Genomic DNA, 20,178 nt, shown 5'->3' on the forward strand with positions numbered 1-20,178 from the left:
CTGTATTAAATATAGAAAAAGATTCCAACAGAAAGAAAAAGTGCCAAAAGGTGACATCAATCCTTGTTTGTTTCGTGTATAGTGTTTGAATGTTTATGCGAGCCACATCTCCGATGTGTGATTGTGGGATCGTCATATAGCGGAGTCTGGTAGATTGGTGCAATGACAACAGTAATGGAAAATACAGTGGTGGTGATTGCAGTGGGGGTACACTAAAGATTTATGTATAAGGCTAATAAAGCGCAATCTATGCACAATACATCGCCTTCTTCATCACTCCGCTTTGACTGTCGTGTAAAGTGCTGGGCAAACACATGCTGATTGAAAACTATTGGACTGTCATCTACTTTTCAAACAAATCTTTTTACCAGCCATCAGCCTCCTACAGTCTTCATTCTGAGGCAGCAAACCAACAAATAAAAAAGTCCTTCGCCGTTCGCTCAAACTTTCTAGCCGACAGATCCAAACTCAACTAATCAAGTTTGAGTGTCCAGACTTTTCTTTTCTCGTATTCCGTCTCATCAGGAGTAGGTGGAAATATGCCCTAAAGCAATGAACCTAATACTTGCACCTATTTTCTGTCAGTTTTAGCCTAAGAAATATAATGCACCTTCCACTTTGTAGGGAATTCAGCGTAATCAGACTGCGGAAAAGGCTTTCAGAATTTATGAAGCAATAAAAGCTCCGGCTTGCTGTCATTACTGAATGCAGGCTGTTGTCATTAAGACCTGTTGTGCTGACTTGTGTGTAGTTGTGGGGAGATAGTCACACTCAATCTTCTTTTTCTTCTGTTTTACACCTCACCGGTTAAAAACCTCTGATTCTCAGGATTCATTCACATTGTGTCTTTCCAAACTGAAGCTGAATCTCCCACTTGATTTAGTTCTTGAGTATACATCAAATGTGGACGGTTAAACATTTTACCAATGTAAATATTTGTCACTCAAAACGCACAGAGAAAATATACAGAAAAAAAGTCAAGCTGTCAGAGGCAATAATGACATCAAAATGCATTCACTCATTCAACTTCTCTTATAGGAAAAGAAACATGCTGCCTCTCCAAAAATATTGGTTCATTTTAGACGCATTTTAGTTGTGTACTATTCTCGCCTTATATCAATCGTCATCATCCCTCATAGAGTAGGAAGTGTTCGGTCTCATGACGTGACTCTTTTGCCATTATCATTAATTTTTAGTTTGAGTTGAATCATTTTTATAAAGAATATCAAATATGATTAATGACCTCATGCACTTTATATATAAAACCTACAAAAACCACTGTACATATTACAAATAAATTAAATACATATACGTATATCACTGTTGATAATTATAGGACTCAGTATGATAATATTTTTAGTTTCCAAGCAGTTCAAATGCCTAAAGGCATGTTCGTTCCCACAACTTCCATAATTATCAGCAGTGTTACTTATTTACTAGAGCACCATCGGTGTGTGTGTATAATGCATACAGTTGCAGCATTTATAAAGCAAGTTTTGCAAGAGTCATAATCACTTTGTCACTACTCAGTCATGACCATAAAATGTGCAGCATCGCCTTGTTCTTCGTATCTCAATTTTGTGAAAGCAGTGTAGTGGCTCTCAGAATTAGAACACATTGTAACCTAGTGCACCTCTATGTCCATGTAGAAAGTAACCTGCATGGTTACACAATTACTACTTAAGCACCACAACTACATGTATGCATTTCAAAAGAATATGACACTTCCTTCCTCCTGCTCCTCCTATTCCTCTGACAATGTCTTGGTCTCTTCTGTGGGGTGATTTAACGTGGCCCAGCGAAATTGTTGCCCACAATCTCTCCCTTCCATTCTCCCTCTGCCTTATTACGGGCTGTCAGTTTATTATAAAACATTAGGAAAGCAGAGGGACACTTGCGGTTACTGTCCTATCGATCGGCACGGATAGATTCTGTGATTTAGAGTCCGCCTCGGCTCGTGCCCTCCGTGTTCTCAGTCTCCCATTTGCTTTGGCTATTGATGTTTCAACATTAACAGTTACAAGCTGCTACAGAAAATCAATTCTCAACTTTTATTACCGTCTGGATAAGGCCGAGGGCCCCCCTGCCAGCTTGTACTTAGGAGCTACGGATACTCGGCCCAGCATGTCAGGTGTTTTCTAAGTGGTATAGGCAGCAACAATCATTTGTTGAAAACACTACGGGGCCGTCAGGGGCCAATAGGGGGGCCTCTGAGTGCAAAGTTGTGGGAGTTTCGTTTTTTTATCCTGCATACTAATACTTATATTGAACCTGTTTGAACACTGTAAACACACCTCAACATGCCACAGATGACGATTGATCCCCTCAACCATCATCACTGACCAACCTGTTATCCGTGTGTGCTTGCGTTCACCCAAATAGTGTGAATGTAAAGAGGCTGAGGCCTTTCAAACATTTATGAGGAGCTACCGAGCAGCAGTACAGGAGCTCTTCTGGGACAAACAGCCCCCGGTTCTGTGCTCGCAGTCCCGATCAATGGAAGTCAAGTTCATTTCACCCCTCTACCGCCTCCTTCTCCAGTCGTGGAGTGGCCCACTGGTGGGGCCGCATTACACTTACACCACTTGTTTTCGTGACTGTGTACATGTGTGAGTGTGTTTCCCAAGTGCCAAAGCTTCAGGTTATCATTATGTACTGGTCTGTCTGCCGCAATGCTAATACTAATACATTCTCAGTGGTCACGTCTTGGGTCCCAGCGCTGTACTGCCTAGGAACCCGCTCCACTCCAATTAACGGCCAAGGGATGCATGCTTGGGCCAGGAAGGACAGACCCGGGCTACCCAGGGCCCTGCGGTGAACAGGCTCATATTAGTTAAAGAAAGCCCACATTGCGCAAACATGAATGTTGCAGAATATCATATCAAAACCTAGTGATTTGTGGAATTGATATATTTTGGTCCATGTTTTGTTTCCTGCAAAACCATCCTTCATCCATCACAAACTACAATAATCCAAATCCTTCCCAACTAAATTAGATCACCTGTTAACAAATCTGACTTGATTTGTACCAATCCAAAACACATTACTGTGTCTAGATTTACTACACGGTTGTGTCAAATGTGTGGCATGATATCAGGGGAAGGACAACGGCCATGACCATGTTGAAGATACTGAGCTCCCACTTGCTCCTTTCTCTACCAAGCTCACATGGATTTTCACCAGATCCTCCACTTTTGTCCCACATTCCAAAAACATGCCTGCTGGGTTACTTAAAGATTGCCTATAGATGTGAAGGTAAAATGTGATTGTTTGTATTTGTGTTTTCTGATTGACTGGTCTCCAGTCTAATGTGTAACTCATAAAGGCTCAAGACTCCAGCTTATGGAAAATCCGTCACCCTGTTACCAAATACAGTGCATGGGCCTTTTATTTTATTTTATTTTATTTAAATAAAGTCCCGCTTTGTAAGGACAGGATTACAGGAAACTCAAACAAATACTTTTGTGTAAATAAAAAAATGCAACAGGATGTACAACAAAGGGCAGTGTGAGGTGAAATGTTTAAAATGAAAACTGCAAACAGATGGACCCCCAGCTTTTACACAGGCAGCCTGTGAATCATTTCTAAAGCTGTAAACGAGAATAGTATACCATCAGCCCTTCTATATGCGTGGACTCTACAGTAATAAGTGTTGTTGCTGTCATTTCCTTAGAAAATATGCTACTTTATGTCTTTATGACTGGGTTAGCTCATGATGAGTCATTACTGTTGCTCATTGGTAGATAACAAGCAACTCATACTCTCAAAACTTGTAACAATAATTTATTTAAACCTTTAACAGCACTCAATATGACTTTTGACAATTAACATATTTATTCATTCATATTCAGCAGTACCAATGTATTACCATTGCATTTGATCATGTTTAAAAGCTACTCTTAGTGTTTTATAGATAACCTGGGGGGAAAGGGTTCTATTATCTCACTGTGAGCCAATCAGAGTCCATCTAGGACACTCAAGTTACCAGTAACCTACATTAACTCAAATTTTCAACCATATTTCAGTCTCTAGTATCCATCCATCCATGCCAGTGGGACACACCTGGAACACCTCCCCAGGGAGGCGTCCAGGAGGCATCCTAATGAGATGCCCGAGCCACCTCATCTGGCTCCTCTCAACGTGGAGGAGCAGCGGCTCTTCTCCGAGTCTCTCCCGGATGACCAAGCTTCTCACCCTACCTCTAAGGGAGAGCCTGATCACCCTGTGGAGGAAACTCATTTCGGCCGCTTGTATCCGGGATCTTGTTCTTTCGGTCACGACCCATAGGTGAGGGTAGGAGCGTAGATCGACCGGTAAATTGAGAGCTTTGTCTTTTGGCTCAGCTCTCTCTTGACCACGACAGCCACGTAAAGAGTCCGCATTACAGCCGACGCTGCACCGATCCGCCCATCGATCTCACGCTCCATCCTGCCCTCGCTCGTAAACAAGACCCCAAGATACTTGAACTCCTCCACTTGGGGCAGGATCTCATTCCTGATCCGGAGAGGGCATTCCACCCTTTTCCGACTGAGGACCATGGACTCAGATTTGGAGGTGCTGACCCTCATCCCGACCGCTTCACACCCGGCTGCGAACTGCTCTACTGAGAATTGGAGGTCACGGCTTGAAGAAGCAAACAGCACCATGTTGTCTGCAAAAACCAGAAATGCAATGCTGAGGTTCCCAAACCGCAAACCCTCAACGCCTTAACTGCGCCTAGAAATTCTGTCCATAAAAGTTATGAACAGAATCGGTGACAAAGGGCAGCCTTGGCGGAGTCCAACCCTCACTGGAAACAAATCTGACTTACTGCCGGAAATGCGGACCAAACTCTGGCATCGGTGATACAGGGACCGACCGCCCTTATCAGTTGGTTCGGCACGCCATACTCCCGAAACACCCTCCCCAGCACTTCCCGAGGGACACGATCGAATGCTTTCTCCAAGTCCACAAATCACATGTGGACTGGTTGAGTGAACGCCAATGATCCTGCCAAGGGTATAGAGTTGGTCCACTGTTCCACGGCCAGGAGGAAAACCACACTGCTCCTCCTGAATCCGAGATCCGACCTTCAAACGGACCCTCCTCTCTAACACCCCTGAATAGACCTTACCAGAGAGGCTGAGGAGTGTGGTTCCTCAGTAGTTGGTACACACCCTCCGGTCCCCCTTCTTAAAGAGGGGAACCGCCACCCCAGTCTGCCAATCCAGAGGGACCGTCCTCGACGTCCACGCAATGATGTAAAGGCGCGTCAGCCAAAACAGCCCCACAACATCCGGAGCCTTTAACAACTCTGGGCGGATCTCATCCACCCCTGGGGCCTTGCCTCCGAGGAGTTTTTCAACTACCTCAGTGACTTCGACCCCAGAGATTGGAGAGTCCACCTCAGAGTCTCCAGGCCCTGCTTCCACAACGGAAGGCGTGTCGGTAGAATTGAGGAGGTATTCTCCCCACCGACTCACGACGTCCCAAGTCGAGGTCAGCAGCACGCCATCTCCACTGTAAACAGTGTTGACGGCGCACTGCTTACCCCTCCTGAGACGCCGAATGGTGCACCAGAATTTCCTTGAAGCCGTTCGGAAGTCATTCTCCATGTCCTCGCCAAACTCCTCCCACGCCCGGGTTTTTGCCTCAGCAACCGCCGAAGCCGTGTTCCGCTTGGCCATCCGGTACCTGTCGGCTGCCTCCGGAGTCCCACAGGCCAAAACGGCCCGATAGGACTCCTTCTTCAGCTTGACGGCATCCCTTACCACCGGTGTCTCTAGTATCTCACATATTTTATATAATTTGATTGCTGTTCTTAAACTTAAAAAACACACGTCATATGTATTCAAGTTGGGGTGTAAATATATAAACTTGTACATTCACCAACTACATAAATGGAGCTGCTCGACATTGCAGTCTTGCCAGGCATGTGGCTTGTCAGCCATTGTGTTCTTGTACGATTGAGCACAGTACACAAGCATGTGTTCAAACTATGGTGTTGGTAAGATGGTGGTTAGGTGGCTGCTATAATACCACAGTTCCTTTAAACAATGTGGTTACAAGATACCTCTAAGCAGACAGAGAACAGAGGGGCTCTAAGGTTTTGTGATTGCATGCTGTGGTTTGTGTGGATGTGTGTGTGAGTGTTTGTGTGTAACCAGAGACAGTGATTAAATGTTTTAAAGTGCAGATGATCCAACAGGTGCCGTGGCTCACTGGCCCTAGTTCTCCTATCCCCGCTCTCTTGCTGTTGCCCCCTACAACCCATCACAGCTCCTTATTGGTCTTTTCTTATCCTGGATATTTTTAGCAACAAAGCTACATGACTCTACTGCACACACACACACAAACACATCCGCTTTAGCTCTCCTATTGACTTATTTTGAAAATTAAAGCAGTCCGATGAGCAGCTGCAAACAACTGTTGAATAATTCATACAGAATCAAATAATTTCAAATCTAGCTCAAATAATAGATGTAATATAAAGTAAAGTTGAGCGACAATGATGAGCAGTACCTTAATGCCACCAGCCGCTGATACGATACATATTACACGGCATGCCAGTAAATTCAAACATAACGTTCCACAATGACAACTAACAAACATAGAACAACTCAATAAAAATCCTAACTGGAAACTTCTTGTCTTCCTAAATGATTGAAGATTAACTATGGGACAGAGTCAGTGATTTCTTTAGTAGGTATGCAGGTAGAACTGCCACTTAGAAATGTATTGTCATTGACTAACACAATTTCTTCCCTTTTTTTTTTTTTAATAAAACTTTTTGTTTGCGATAATTGAGTGAGTTCAAATACAGGGTCATGGGTGATATTGAGGGGAAAAAAAATATCCTAAACTCATAATTAAGGAGATAGCAATGTTCAGATTGTACTATCACAGCAAAACAATTTAAATGGGAGCCGAATAAAATTCTGACTTGTGTCCCGTACGTATAGAATCTTTGTGGAGGACGGACGAACGATGAGAGCATAAAAAAAGCATTACCGTATTTTCCACACTATAAGGCGCACCTTCAATGAATGGCCCATTTTAAATCTTTGTCCATATTTAAGGCACACCGGATTATAAGGCACACCTTTAATGAAAGGCCCATTTTAAAACTTTGTCCATATATACGTACATTTGGCCCGCGGGCTGGACTTTGGACACGCCTGCTGTAGTGGCTCAATATTGGTCCATATATAAGGCGCACCTGATTATAAGGCGCACTGTCGGCTTTTGAGAAAATTGGAGGTTTTTAGGTGCGCTTTATAGGGTGGAAAATACGGTACTTGGATCTCATGCAAATATTTGAGCAGAACCGAGATGAGGAATAAGCGATATCTGATTGAACACATATACATAAGTGCTTTGAATCTCATTATGGTGCAGCTGTGGGTAATGTGGTCAGCAAATTGTTTTGGGCTTTTTGTTCATCAGTCGTCTGACAATTTATCTGATTTAAGCTTTCTAGTCTTACATTTTTGAGTCCACTATGGGAAAAAAAATTCTGTTTTGCTTTTGCAACTAAAGATCCAAAGAGCAAGTACGCATACTTTTAAGCTATAGAAAGTGGTGTGCAAGCATGTCATCACACATGAATAGTAGGGTGACCGGATTGGAAGGGCCGCGGTCATATAGCAATTTGCACTTAAGTTGACTCCACTTGGCATGTGACAGGGGACCAAAATCACACAGAGAGCAAAGAAGTTGAAAGGAGTGTGGAAAATATGGTCACACTCTCTTTAGTCAGCACTACCCACTGCTTTCCATCATCAAGAGAGAATGACGGGCAAAGAGAGAAAGTGGTCGTGAAATGAGAGAGGGGGAGCAAGGAGAGAGAGAGAGAAAGAGCAAGGGGGTGGGGTGCTATGGATTAACTGTCCTTCATGCCGAAAATATACATCCCCAGGCACTTGCCGTTGAATTATTAATTCAAATTTGTCAGAAAAAGAATAAGAGGCGTCTATTGACGGGGAGACGGGCCCTTTAATGAGACCATTAAAGGGGAGGCTTCCCACAACAGGCACCTTACCGACTGCTGCAGGAGTTTTGGGGGCGATGGGGGGGGATTGTGGGCGAGGTACTTGACCCCCCAATGATTTTCTGTCACTTTATCATAAACAAGAAAGGTTGACTTGCCCCTCCACTCGGCAAGCCCTCCCACAGCTACTAAACAAACGCCGTGTATAATTAGCCAAGGGGCGCAAAAGTGCACTGAATGTAAACAAGGTTATAGAGAGCACGACAATATCATCTGCCACTATATTGGTCTAGGTGAAAAGAATTTCACTACACTTGAGGTAAATCTAATGTTTTTGTTTAATCCAAATGAGGCGTTCCGTGTAAAGTTTATGACTTCATTGTCCTGTCATGAACTAACAGCATTTGCACCTAACTGTCCTTTAGAAGATTAGTATAGTTGCGATAATATTAGCAAGGTGAGTTAGAAGGGTCCTTTAGGTGCTTCTGTTGGGGGGGGGGGGGGGGGGGGTGAAGAAGGTGAGGAGGGGGAAGAGGAGAAGGACCTCAAAGAGCAAGTGGCTTCCTTGCTGATTCCTGACTCTTGAGTGTACCTCGGGCAAATTGATTTTCATTATCCAATGTAATATTTTCTTTGAACTCAATTCAGAGTTTTAATTAAACCTCAGATACATGTGTTTTTAACATGGGAGAAAGCCAGAGTACCTGGAAGAACATGCTAATGAAGCAAAGACCAGAACTGAGACTCGAACCAGGAACTTTAAAACTGTGAGTCAGATGTGCACACTGCTCACCCACCTGGCAGCCAATTTTGGAATCATACGAAACAGAAAATCAGCAATGAAATAAATGTTGAAATAATGCATCCTTTTCAGACTGCTAGCTCCCAGGTGAATCCATCTGTTGTAGAAAAGCTAAGACAGGAGCATCTGATCCAGCAAGTAAATTCACTTCAGGACAAATCCCCATGCACCTTGCAGCCAGCATAGACAATGAGGAAGCTCTTCTCTCTCGCTTTCTTCTGCACAGAGCGCCTTCTCTCTTGTTTATTTTATCACACCTCAGGCACTTTTGCCTCTATTCCATCTCTTGACCCCTCTCAATTGCCCACCGACCTGTCCTTGGGCGACAGAACAGAACAGACTGCTACCTGTTAACAGCAACAGCAATGTTGTCAGCCAAGCTTGTAGCTTTAACCTAATACGTATATCCCCAACTGGACTTGACTCAGTTCTCATTCAAAGCTTCATGACAACACATCTCTTGACTGGTTAACGGGACTTTTTGATGGCTGGATAGACAAATTGAGCCTTCATATTTGTTTTTGACATGCTGACAAATACCCTTTGTGGTGAGAGAGAAAGGAAGTGTGAGACGTTTGTAATTATTTATTGCTCATGCGGAGGATCGTCAGCCCCTGGACAATGGGCTGGATATTAGCTGGAGGGCATGTGCCTACAGTAAATTACTGTAAACCAACACAATGAGAGAATCACAGCAGAGGATAGCTTGTGTTCAGAGCTTAATGAGGCTTTTTCTTGAATGTATAAGAAGTCCGAGTGTGATATTTGTCAGCTTCTTACAGCCTATTAAATATAGATGTGGGCTTTCAAGGGCACTTGTGGCTGTTTGTCAGTTTTCCCAAATAGTCGTGATAGGTCAGACTCCACTGAAAATAACACACAATATTTATCTTTAAAAGGCTCAAAAGGTGAGATTAGGGAGTATTTCCTGGTTACTCCAAGAAAACTGCATCTTATTCAAGACCAAATTATGATACGGTACTTAACTTTAACTTTTTAAATTTATCAAGCCTCTTCCATATGTTTGTGTCACTGGTCGAGGGGAATTAAAGTGTCCATCTATTTTCCAGACCACCTCTCCTGTTCAGGGTGATCTGAGGCCTACCCCGGCTGACTTAGAGTGAAAGGACTCCCTAGCCTGGTTGCCAGTTAATCGCAGGGCACTTAGACATATTCACACTGTCACTGGGTGAGGTGAACACTTAGACCTACTACACAAATGCATTTTGATGTCAGTCATTATGGTGTTACTCGGAGCACTCAGTTTTTAGTAGTAGTATATTTTTGACCATTGCTGATAATTTATCATTCACCAATTCTTAATTGAGTGCTCAGAATTTAATTGATAAGTGTCTATTTCATCATAAACATCAACATTCAGTTGCTTAGAGCTCAATGAGATGATTCAATCTCTTCCCGTGTACTGAGCATGTCTGTGTATCCCATTAGTCTCCAGTGCACTGAATCTGACAGAAACCCAATTAATTGTTAAGAACCGCACACAGCACCAGCCGTAGCCCTGGTTTTTATGCGGTTGAAAAGGAATTCCCCAAAAGGGACTCGGAGGAAAACAAGTGTGCTGAGTTCTCCAGGGTGCAACGCGTTTGCCGGCAAGCATAAATAGAAAAGATCTTTAATGGCCTAATGGCGCAGCACAATTTCCTGCTAAGGAAAGGTGCATGTTCATGTGAATTGTAAGTAGAGTATTGATGGGAGCTGAGGGGAATGTTGTCCAACTCTATGTGCATGTGTGTGCGTGTGTGTGTGTGTGTGCGTGCGTGCGTGCGTGTATGGGGTTGGTCTCACAAGTTTATGGTAGTATGAGTGTCAAGCTGGGGGTGAAGGATGTTGTGATATCCTACCACAATCTCAACTAATGGATCAGGGCACTGTACCATAACTCAGTGAGCTACTTAAGCAATGACATCAACCATGCGGCTGTTGCCCCTTGTCCCAAGAGTTTATTTGCTTTGATTGCCCCTGCTGCTCTATTTGTTAGCGCCAATGTACAAACACAGATGCAGACGTGAATGAAAACACACCACTACATGTCACCAAATGTAGCTGCACAGTCCTGACTTGGTCCCTTTAACCTACTCAGAATCAACGGTCATCAGGTTCTCGTTTGTTCCCGCCCTCTTTTCTGATTGGAGCCAAACTGCTCGATGGATTAATAATGAATAAAGTAGCTCAGGACATTGCTGAGCTGATAACAACACAAGTGGGATGCAATAAAGAGGCCCGGACTCTGGTTCAAGTCCTCTTGAAAGTGCCGTAGTTGTAGTAAAAGGTGCTCCAGCTTTGATAGGGTCGTATAAAAGGCCTTTTGGAAGGCCAGCGCCTGATGGCGGAAGTCACTTGTTTGTCTACTGGTTTACTGACAGCGCTTGACTCAATATCTGTTTATGGCCTGCCAGCTTTTATGTGTTGTTTTGAAACCCAGAAGGAAGCAGATGTTGTGACATTTGAAAGGAGTGAATCGGCAGCATGTGACACGGACATTTATTGATTTGGGACACTGAAAGTGAAAGAACATTGAGTTATTTTGTCATGTTACCCTGCCAGGTGGATGCTCGTACCGGCAAGTCATGACGGTAAATTTTTGTGTGATGAAGGAAAAAGTAAAAATTATTGTCTCTGAGAAATTGTGCCAGGCCAAAGTGGCCTTATAGTGTCAATCAGTTCATGTGTTGAAAACCAGTATTGTGGAAAGTCTAAACTAGAATTCTACTTCTCATGAATTTGTCTAAAAATATGTGAAGATAACTTGGGTGTTTTGCTTATATTGTAGCGACAACAAAAATATAACAGTTAAACACTGTCAGATAGATTTTTTTTTTTTTAAATTACACATTGTGGGATTAAAATAATTCTTAAAGTGATGTCAATAGTCCAGAATGTTAACATATTATCTACAACATTGCCTTAAGATTTCTAATGGTCTTAACGATGGATTTTCTAATTTCCATTTTAATCTTAATAGGGATGTCACTATTGACTATTTTTGGAATCGATTATAATCGATTATTCCATCAATTAATAGCATAAGATTATGACATTTTGTTTTTCATTCAAATGTATTACAAAACCGAATTATTCTTTATGAAACAATTGTTGTTTATTTAGTGCTAAAAAAACAATTAACAATTAAGCAATATATTGTGAGAGGGATTGATGTACTCTTCTCACCAACCTGTTTGGAATATATTCAGTTACTGGTTCGGTGATTGTTTTCCAAAGTCAAAGGAGATGGTTTTTTTTTTTTTTTTTTTTGATTAAACACAAAATAAAATGAGGCTGCTTTTATAAAGGACTATAGATATCATATAATATTGACTGTTGAGACGATGAAATCAGAGGATTTGGACAATTTTAAGTTAAACAGTGGCTGATTGTGTAATGATTTAAATAGTCATGAATTAATTTGATAATCGATTGGTTGTCGATTAGTCAATTCATTTTGACGACTCTAAATATTGACATACTATGTAGTAGACCAGTATCACGGAACTGAATGTATTTGGTTTTAAAGGCTTCACTGTAAGAGTTTGTGTGTGTTACCTTGGGCAGGTTGGACAGGTTGGAGGAGAGAGCGTGTGTGTGTGTGTGCGTGGAGGGAAAGGGGGGGGGGGGGGGGGGTAGTATAACAGAGTAAAAACACACTCTGGCAGCATGGTAACATCTAGTCTTCAAGTCTAATTAAAAGGCACAGCGGGTTCGGAGAGGAGAATTGTGTGTGTGTCTGTGCTTTTTCATTAGGTCACTGACTTCAGTGTGATCACCCGTCAAATGGAACAATGTATTCTGCGGGACCTCAGGGTTTCCATTTCAGTATTCGGACGCAGCGCTGCGATGAACTGTGGCTGTTTAATGTGTAAAATTTTTTTTGATAATTAGTCCCACTGTGACTGAACGATGAGTTAGAGGAAGAGGAAGGGAGGGGGGGAGAGGAGTGGCTGAGGTGAGGGGGAGGTAGTGAAGAAAAAGGAGAGCACTTAGCACACTTAATGCTTCGACCTGACTCTGTCTGGAGATTTGTGATCAACTGTTTGCTTTTTGATTTGTGTTTTTTTATTCTCTCTCTCACTCATTATGTAAATATAATTTATTTTGACCACATAAAAAATGGAGGGTTTGTTCTTTACTATTTTTTTTTTTATTCATTACATTTGCAAATTATAGACAAAAAGCAAGCCCCTCATATGGAGACCCTCATTCATTATTTTTTCAAAAGGGCTACTGATAATTAGCAATTAAAATGTGGTCCTTTTGCCTCAATTTCGCCCTAATCAGCTTGACAGAGAGACATACTTAACTCTTCGTAGTAAATCCCTCCCCCAACTATCTATGCACACATACACGCACACATGCTGCCCGTCTCATCTTAGTTATCATGTTGCCATGTTGCTGCAGTAGCTCAGTGGTTTTTCTCGCTAATTGGTTTTCTCGCTTACTGGTTCTATCACACTAAACAAATACTATGGCAGCCATGCAATGACCATCAGATAGCAATTTATAAAACACACAGACATTGCTTTGGGAATATGAAACTAAACTTTTGGTGCCTAGATTTTAGAAGGCCATGTGACATACTCCAGGGTGAGGTAGTTGCCTTTTGTGTAATTATAAGATCTCATGTCAGAGGGCTGAAGGGTTGATGGAACAAAATGTTTTGTGCATTTGCCCGACAAATACTGTGTATTAATCAATTATCAAAGGTTCGAGCTAGAGCTAGCTATTGTGTAAATTTATTTTATGCCTCCTGCTTGGCTGGAGCAGTTTTGGAGTGTCCTGTCCCTTCCAGTGTGCACAAAGCAATGTCCATAAAGGCATGGTTGGATAAAAACACCCCAGGGATGAATTGAACAGAGATTGTGAGCCAGGTTCTCTTTGGGGTCCAACATTTGTAACCTCTGACCTCACACATGTTCTTTTAGACAAACGGACAACAGTTTCCACAGACACACTCCAAATATAGATCGTCATTTCAAATCTGACTGGTAGATCTGAAAAAAGAAAGTCAGCTTTTTATCTCATTTTATAGCAAATCAGTAACTTTTTTTCATGCATCATTGTAAATGTCTTATTTTCTATTCCACATTGACCTGCATATAACATCCCTACGCAACACTTGCGCCTGTAGTGTACGTAAGTCCTCATTAGAGCTTGGCATCAGCGCCGACGCTGTTTCAGAAGCGTGGCCGCGACTCACACAGCTGAGTGACAGCAGGAAAAAGCATGTCGTGTATGTTTGGAGTCCCTCTTTGTCACCCCCTCCTACCACCCCACACACACACAGCCCTTTCCTGTCCTCATCTTGGCCTTATTTAGCCCCTCGCCGAGTCACACAGAGGTCATGGTGAGCATGCACACAATGCACACCAGCTCACACATGCAACAAAAGCACCGACACACATGCATACAGATTGCAATAGCATGGTAGAGTGCATCATAGATGGAAATGCCTTGAGGGAACTGCTTCTCGTACTCTAGACCTCATTAGCTGCTGATTTATCTCTCCCTCCTCCCTGCTAATGCTCGGAGTCGTGTCGGTGTGTTAGCGGGTAATACAATGCTAGTGAAGGAGAAAGAGTGTATTTCCAAGGCTTAGCGTCTAATCATATATATGTCTGGGAATTAAGAGAGATCAAGTGAATGCAAAGGGGTGTCAGTAAGTGTGCGTATACGTGCATTTATTCCATGGTTGCACGTGTGTGTGTGTGTGTGTCTGGAGGTGTCAACGAGAAACAGGCACACTGTTGTTCTCCATTAGCCTGTATAAGCACATCCAACCTGAGGTCAAATATATTAATAAAGGATCTCGCACACAGACATGGGATAGTCGCTTTGCCATCTCATTAAAAATTCTTCAGCCCTGCACTTCGTGATCATGACAAATACACACCGCTGTAGTCCACCATTATCCATTTAGCACATTTTCCACTTGTCTTGCAATAATCTGTAGGAGCCCCCAGTGAGCTTATTATTGTTATTTCCAAGGAAAATTGCTTGTGGCAGCACACACAGGTAGGATTTGGGGGGGTTAAAGTTTGAATTTGCATCAGGAGCCAACAATGAAGGAAAGAATCTACACTAAAACACTAGCACTCTTGTTGCACTCTGCAAATGTTCACTTCTTAGGGAAGTCACTTATTTATTATGACATTGTTTTGATATGACAAAAAAGGATGGCTGTAAGTCTGCCCTACATAATTTATTGACTCAAGGGAATTGATTCTCAGGAGGACCTTTTTTTTTCTCTCCCCATCCCTTTTTTTTTTAATGCCTTCACCTGATTCCTTCAACACAGTAGTCCCAAGAGATAGCTTTCAGCAAAATAAAGGGAAGTAGCCTGTTTTGTCATACAACCAAACAATTCAACAAATGAGGTTATGAGTGACTCATTTTTGGCTTTGCATTATCGTCATAATGCCATGCTAAACAGAGATGTCGTTTGAGAACCAACATTAATTGTTGCATTTAGTAGGACATGGTGGCAATGGTCCTGTGGTTAATGAAAAATCCAGTGACTCTGACGTTGTCTTTTCTTACTTGCGTAGATGTGAAGAATCTGGAGAACTTCCACCTGGTAGAGAGCGTTCAGGAGCAGGTGAACGCAGCGCTGTTGGACTACGTCATGTGTAACTACCCGCAGCAAACAGACAAGTTTGGTCAGCTGCTCCTGCGGCTGCCAGAGATTCGAGCCATCAGCCTGCAGGCCGAAGAATACCTTTACTACAAACACCTGAATGGCGACGTGCCCTGCAACAATCTGCTCATTGAAATGCTCCATGCCAAGAGAGCTTAGGCGGGAACATCTGCTGGACATCTCGTGAGGAGTGAGGCTCCAGCCCAAAGTGTTTTTATTTAAATCCACCTCAGCCCTGTGTTGATTTTGTAAAGACGGAAAGCTGTGTAAAAACTCGAGAAATCTGCACAAACTGAGCGTGCACATGTAGGAACAAGAGGGAAGAAGTGTAGTCACGCAGGACACGAAGAGGAACACTTGAACTTAACAAAGACTCAATGTTTATAACAGTGACTAAGAAAGACCGTTGTATAGGATGCGGACTTGTGTTTAAATGCTTCTTTTAGCTCTGGTTGGTACTGTACAGACAAGCATTCATGTGGTCGACCAAAGCGGACTCCTTACCTGCGATCACTGAACTCATGGATACAGCAGCGGCAGCTTGACCTGACCAAAAAATGTGAGAAATGACTGTTAAGGTAAGAAAGAAATGTCCCTCCATGATCAAAACAGTACTACTCCAGTAAGAGAAATAATTTGGTGGGTGTCCTTATTTCACCCCTTTCAGTCATTCTATGTACTTCAGAGGGTCAAATGTTAAATACATATAGTTATTAATATCAGCAAAAACAATAGCATATTGACATTTTTCCTGCAAAAAGACACTTAATTTTACAATTTTATTAAACAAAAAATAATGGAACAAAACTGTGGTTTTGGATGTGGTTCTAGCCGGCCTTTGCCCAGAAAGACCAAAGCTTGCTGCAGATGAAGGAAATTACACAAAACCTTTATAATCAGTAATATTTAAAATAAAATGCAAAAAAAAAAAAAAAAACTGAAAAAAAATATTGTGATGTCACAGTTATGTGAGTCATGCCTTATTTCATTACCATGCTAGCTAACTGTGCAGATGTGAATGAAAATATGTACAAATATATATAAATAAAGTATTAATGTTGTAAAATTAACACAAAAAAATAATTACAGGTGTTTACATTCATGTGGTAATAAGGGAGACAAATGTGATGATACATTAATTGCAAAGCAATGATTTCCTAAAAAGATGACATCATTGACATTGAAAATAGTTGCTTTCTTTCTTGTTGTTGTGTGTACAGTGCTTTAATTTTAGTTTTAATCAGTACTTAAATTATGTCGTGAGACACTAAAATCATTAAGGAATCACACATAAAATATTCATTTGTGTCTGCTGGCATTCAAACATCTCTGTCTCTTAAGTATTGCTGTAAAGGTTTCAGTTTCTTGTTCCACCTTTTTGTACAACTTTTATTCATTATTTAGAGTGCTTTACCTTTTTGATGTACAGAATGTCACTGGTTACACTTAATAATGAAGATAATTTATTGCGTCTTTTGGGTTCCATCTTTGTGTTACATGACGTGAGGTTTCGGCGCCACAATAAATTTGTCTACAGTCGAATGTTCTTGTTTTGTTTTTACAAACTGGGAACCAAGGAAGCAATTTTACATGCACAATACACTGATCTGAATGTTCAATAATTTGAAGAAAACAAAAATTATATATTTTTTGTACCAGACGACGTTGTTTAAATGGTTTTAGTCTTACAGCAGAATCGGGGAGGAAAAAGGGCTGAAGAATTCAGAAAAAATTACCATTTGCTTCGACGCAGACTGGCCCTATTCACATAGATTGTGAGGATGCCAAGTTATCATGGATTCAATTCTTTGTTTTTGAAGTTTGACACATGACACAATTTTAAAAACACAAGAAAGTGAAACCATTTTATATAATATACACAGACGTGTTGTATATAAAGGGTGTATAGTAACATGAGTGTATAGTAACATGAGAAATAAACATGATAAATAAAGAGCACTGTAAAGACGTTCTAGGACACAAAAGATATATACGTATGTACGTAAATAACATTATCACACACAAAGGGTTCACAAAGATGCTCTATTATTTCATTTAAGTGTTAATTTGTCACAGTACAGACACAGACCACTGACTAAAAAGTGACTTCAGACAAATGTTTAATCCCTGTCGTCATTAGGAAAGGTCAGGAGACGCTAAAAAAAAATTGTCTCTCGCACGCACGCACGCACACACACATACACACACACACACGCACACAAACAAAGATTGATCCTACAATTTCAATATGATGGTCCTCGTTCGAGGAGTCAGGCCCTTCTATGATGAAGTTGAATTTCTTCTAGGTGAGAAGCAAGAGGCAGTAAAGTCGAGCTCCAAAGGGATGTGGAAACTACAATCAGCTGGTGATGCCTCCACTTGTGCAGGAGGGAGGGCCTGTGTGGGAGGAGGTGGGACTATTTATTTGCATTCAAGAATACAGGAGGTCGTTAGTATGAATACTAACAATGTACAGTGTATTGCATAAAATGTTTTTTTTATTTTTAAAGAAACAGAATAATCAAAAGCATTAAGTTAAAACAGTCAGGAGCTAAAGAAACCAAGTTCATGAACAACACGAACAGAATTTTCCAGCTGATACAAGATTATGTATGCAAAATTATAATTAATAATATTCGTCAGTCTGCCCGTATATACATGTCCATAATGACTCAGGATAATGAAGGAAAGTTTGTGACTCAAATCCACATGACCTTAAAAATATCTTGGCATACATAAAGAAAATATATGCTGAACTCAGAAAACTACTACTTCTACAGTTCCCCTTTTCTGATATATGAAGCAATCCTAGTAGCACGTAAATGGTCAAATTAGCTTGGGCATCCATCTATGCGTTTTATATAATATGTCCAATTCAAGCCCAACTCCAGCCTATACCACCTGACTGTGCAAAATGTGTGGTACATTATTATAATTAAAATTTGAAGCTTGGGTCCATGGAGAAAACTTGCAATGACAACTTCACAGAGGCAACGATTGGGGCTGAGATTTGGACCCATAACCTGTGACTCTGAAGTTACATACAGTACAAACCAACCAGCAAGTGACAATATTTGCCAGTGAGTGACATTATTTTTTTCTTGACTGTAGGGTTTACGGAACGATTTTCCTTCCCCCTCAATAACACAAAAGGATTGAGTGATCATTTGATAGATATGTTTTCATGCAGTATAATGCATGCCGGTCAGTCATAGCTGGAAAAGCACCTAGCTTCACTTTGAGCTTGGCTTGCAGAGCCTAGCCTCTTGGTCCATAAATGCGTTCAACCTGCCTGTCTTCACTCGCTCTGAATTTGTATAAATAATGTATATAAATTTATCCGCACACTCTAACAAGTGCAGCCTCAGGTGAAAATATTCAGAAATGCATGCTGTGTGCGTCCCCGAAGGTGGACATCAGCTCCAGACCGACCGAGTGCAAAGATAACCACATAGTAGATGGCGAGAGAAAAGGGGCGGTAGAAAAAACACATAAATAACTTGCCGAAAGCAACATTACACTCAACATCACTCACTCACACACACACACACACACACACACACACACACACACACACACACACACACACACACACACACGCACGCACACACACACACACGCAAACACACACACAAACACACACACACACACACACACACACACTGTAATGCTGTCAATTTCTAAACAGGCTTTCCTTTCTATCACACAAACAGCCCCAAGTTGTGTCTGCCAGTGCTATGTGAAGCTTTTAAACTCTGGAAGCTCGTCACTCATGCTTTGTGAGATGCGCCCGCATGAGTCCTGCATGGCCATGTAGCAGGCTGACACAAATAGCAAATGGGGATACAAGAAGAAGTAAATTCCGCTTGGGAAGTGGATTTCCAGATTGGTTGAGAATCAGAGGAGTGAGGATACTTGATTTGGAAAAATGCACTACAAAAGGTTTAGCTGGATTAGATTATAATATAATGTGTGCACAGTAAAAAAAATAAAAAAATAAAAGTTGGGCAAAAATTAAAAAAAACTTGCCTTTTGTAATACAAACATGTTTTGCCATAATTTAAAATTATTTTAAGACATAAATACACCCATATATACTGTATTTTCCAGACTATAAATCGCTTCAGAGTATATAAATTGCACCAGAGTATATAAATTGCACCAACCATAAAATGCATAATAAAGAAGACAAATACATATATAAGTCGCACCGGAGTACACACGTAAGTCGCATTTTTGGGGGAAATTGATTTGATAAAATCCAACACCAAGAACAGACATGTCATCTTGAAAGGCAATTTAAAAAATAAATAGAAAAGGCAACAACAGGCTGAACGGTACGGTATGCTAACGTTACATAAACACATAAACAAGGAACTGAGAACGTGCCTGACGTAACATATTAAGAGTTAGTCAAATAACTATAGTATGAATAACATGCTAACAAGTTTATCGAACCATCTGTGTCACTCCAAATCATTAAATCTAACAAAATCTTCATCCTTGGTGTCACTTATAAACAACTCCGCTAACTCCGGAAGTAGAATATGCAGCGCTTCCTCTTCTATGTGGCTTACGTCAGACTCATTGTCAGTTGCAGTTCGAATTATTCCACAGGCCTAGAGCGCCCTCATGCGGATTTGTGTGAAAATAACATGTGAAATGATATGTATTAATAATTTCACACATAAGTCGCTCCTGAGTATAAGTTGCACCCCTGGCCAAACTATGACAAAAACTGCGACTTATAGTCCGGAA

General features: G+C 41.4%; 2 protein-coding genes across 3 annotated transcripts in view; one reads left to right on the plus strand and one right to left on the minus strand.

The window, feature by feature from the left end:
- The window catches only part of nr5a2 (nuclear receptor subfamily 5, group A, member 2), a 55,534-nt gene extending 38,572 nt beyond the window's left edge, over positions 1–16,962 (plus strand). The window contains exon 7 of the mRNA XM_049720701.2: positions 15,332–16,962. Within this exon, the coding sequence (XP_049576658.1) occupies positions 15,332–15,579 (248 nt within the window). The 3' untranslated portion in view covers positions 15,580–16,962. The remainder of the gene's footprint in view (positions 1–15,331) is intronic.
- The window catches only part of LOC125969012 (adhesion G-protein coupled receptor D2), a 55,020-nt gene continuing 51,702 nt past the window's right edge, over positions 16,861–20,178 (minus strand). For both annotated transcript variants that reach the window (XM_049720672.1, XM_049720682.1), the window contains one exon: positions 16,861–17,817. In XM_049720672.1, coding sequence (XP_049576629.1) covers positions 17,701–17,817 — 117 coding nt within the window. In that variant the 3' untranslated portion in view covers positions 16,861–17,700. The remainder of the gene's footprint in view (positions 17,818–20,178) is intronic.

The sequence above is a fragment of the Syngnathus scovelli genome, chromosome 10, assembly GCF_024217435.2.
Source record: "Syngnathus scovelli strain Florida chromosome 10, RoL_Ssco_1.2, whole genome shotgun sequence".
Lineage (NCBI taxonomy): Eukaryota > Metazoa > Chordata > Actinopteri > Syngnathiformes > Syngnathidae > Syngnathus > Syngnathus scovelli.